The sequence below is a fragment of the Perca flavescens genome, chromosome 20 (assembly GCF_004354835.1).
Source record: "Perca flavescens isolate YP-PL-M2 chromosome 20, PFLA_1.0, whole genome shotgun sequence".
NCBI classification, from domain to species: Eukaryota; Metazoa; Chordata; class Actinopteri; order Perciformes; family Percidae; genus Perca; species Perca flavescens.
In genome coordinates this window covers 32765723-32767826 of record NC_041350.1, presented here as the reverse complement: position 1 = coordinate 32767826, position 2104 = coordinate 32765723, and the positions used below count along the sequence as shown (strand labels likewise).

Below are 2104 nucleotides of genomic sequence, written 5' to 3'. Positions count from 1 at the left end.
TTTTCAGCTCCAGGTTCAGAGGAACAGACGTCCATTTGCAGGGCAGAGGTCAAACAAAGACAGTGAATATGACTGAAACTCTGATACTGCTCCGTGGATAAGACACAAACGTGTGCTGTTGTTTTCTTCTGTCCCCGATTCACTAAGACTATTTGTGGTTGCTGTTTTATATTTAAACCTTTGCAATTCTGTTTGGGACATAATGAAAACTTAGACCAGTCTACCAGTGTTCATGTATACGGGTGTTAATCCTTTATATACCTTCAGGTAATTTGGACCTCACCATTATTGCCATTGTTGTAATGCATTGTCTAAAAGTAATGTTAGTTTTTTGTCAGTGATAAGTGTTTTACTTTAACCATCCTGTCACACACTATCATCTAATGTATGGCAATAAAAAGTTTAAATCCATTGTGTCTTACGTTGTTAGTTAAACTCTTTCCTTGTAATATAGTATTTTATTTTGTGGTTTTACTACTTTTTCTTGAGTAAAGGAACCAAGTGCGAACTGCCTAATGACACTGCTAGCTGGCTTGAGCAGGTTAAATGCTTGGGCACCAGAAGATAATAAACTCCTGCAGTGTTGGCGGAAGTTTTCAGATCCTTAATTAAAAGTACACCGTAAAAAATAATCCATTATACAGTAAGTAAAGCTTCTGCATTTACAATCTTACTAAAAAATGTAAGTATAATCCGGGTAATACTATTAGTCCTTGTATTGAAAGTCAAAGTAGTCATGCAGAAACATGTTGCTGTGACTGATCTTACATTATTATGTATTAATGTGTAAACAGCATTTTACTCCTGTAGTTGTTTGAGGTGGAGCTGATTATGAAAAATGTTCTAAAGGACTGTAACTATTGATTCTTTTTTACTATGGATTAGTCTGCTGATTATTTTGTTGATTAATTAATTGAATCATGAAAATAGTTAGAAATTAGAAAGTGACACCTTCACAATGCTTTGTTTTAAAGTAATTAAAAATAAGGGTTAGGGTAGTTACTAGTTAGTTAGTAGTAAATTAGTAAGGTAGGTTACTGCTGGGTAGTTATATTTGTAACAAAACGTGATATTTTATAGGGAAATGTAGCGTCAAGAAGGAGCTGGTTGAGTCATCACTCCAGCAGCGTTACCGTGCATGGACATTGGACAAACGTTTTTCCAAGTGAAAACGTCACCATTCACGTAACTTCCTGTGGGAATCAGAGGTGGGAAACCGTGGGAAACTCGGGCTGGATTTTTATTTATTTTTTATTGCAAAAAAATGGTACAAATCACATGTGAATAGCCAAAATGTACATAACATACAACAATAAGTGTGTGGGCAATGCCAAAAGAGGTGCAGAACAGTCTCTGGGTGGTCTTCACAAAAAGAACAGTTGTTGATGTCTCTTTTAAATGTAATCATGTAATGATTAGCAGGGTAATATCTGTGAATTATTCTGAAAGATACTTCTTTCACCTTGTTTACTATCAAGTATTTGTGAGGAATCATCCAGACCTTTTTCCAATCAATGTCATTTACAAATCGGTTCCAATAAAATGTAACATTTGGAATAGAAACAATCTCTTTCTGAAATAATGCACGAATGTTCTTATTATTATGAGGAAGTTGGGAAAAACAGATTCTTCCAACTGGTGATTCAGCCACATTGGGGAGGGAGACAGAAGTAGGTGGAAGTCTGCCAGTATACTTAAAAAGCATGATTGTGCCTGATGGAAAGGCATCAAATACAATTGCGAATTCTTTCGGTGTAGAATGTTATATGTTGATAAAAACTCTCTATAGGAGAAAAGTCGCCCCTCTACATTAAATAGCTGGTCCACCAGCAGAATCTGATTGCGTACCCAATTCTCAAAATAAAATGACTTGTTCTTATATAAAATATCTTTATTTAATATATATTATTCCAAATTAGATACCTGTGAGGTGAGAAATTATGCTTGTAAATAAGAGACCAAGCTAAGAGGACCTGCTTGTGAAAAGTGGACAGTTTTACAGGAAGTTTGTCTACATTGTAGTTACAATTCAAAATAAAGCCCAGACCACCAAAACGAGAGAATATATAATGGGGAATAAAATTCCAAATCGAGACAGGGTTTT

General features: G+C 35.1%; 1 protein-coding gene across 2 annotated transcripts in view; it reads left to right on the top strand.

The window, feature by feature from the left end:
- The window catches only part of slirp (SRA stem-loop interacting RNA binding protein), an 8281-nt gene extending 7870 nt beyond the window's left edge, over positions 1–411 (top strand). For both annotated transcript variants that reach the window (XM_028565232.1, XM_028565233.1), the window contains exon 4: positions 8–411. In XM_028565232.1, coding sequence (XP_028421033.1) covers positions 8–76 — 69 coding nt within the window. In that variant the 3' untranslated portion in view covers positions 77–411. The remainder of the gene's footprint in view (positions 1–7) is intronic.
- Positions 412–2104: the final 1693 nt, after the last annotated feature.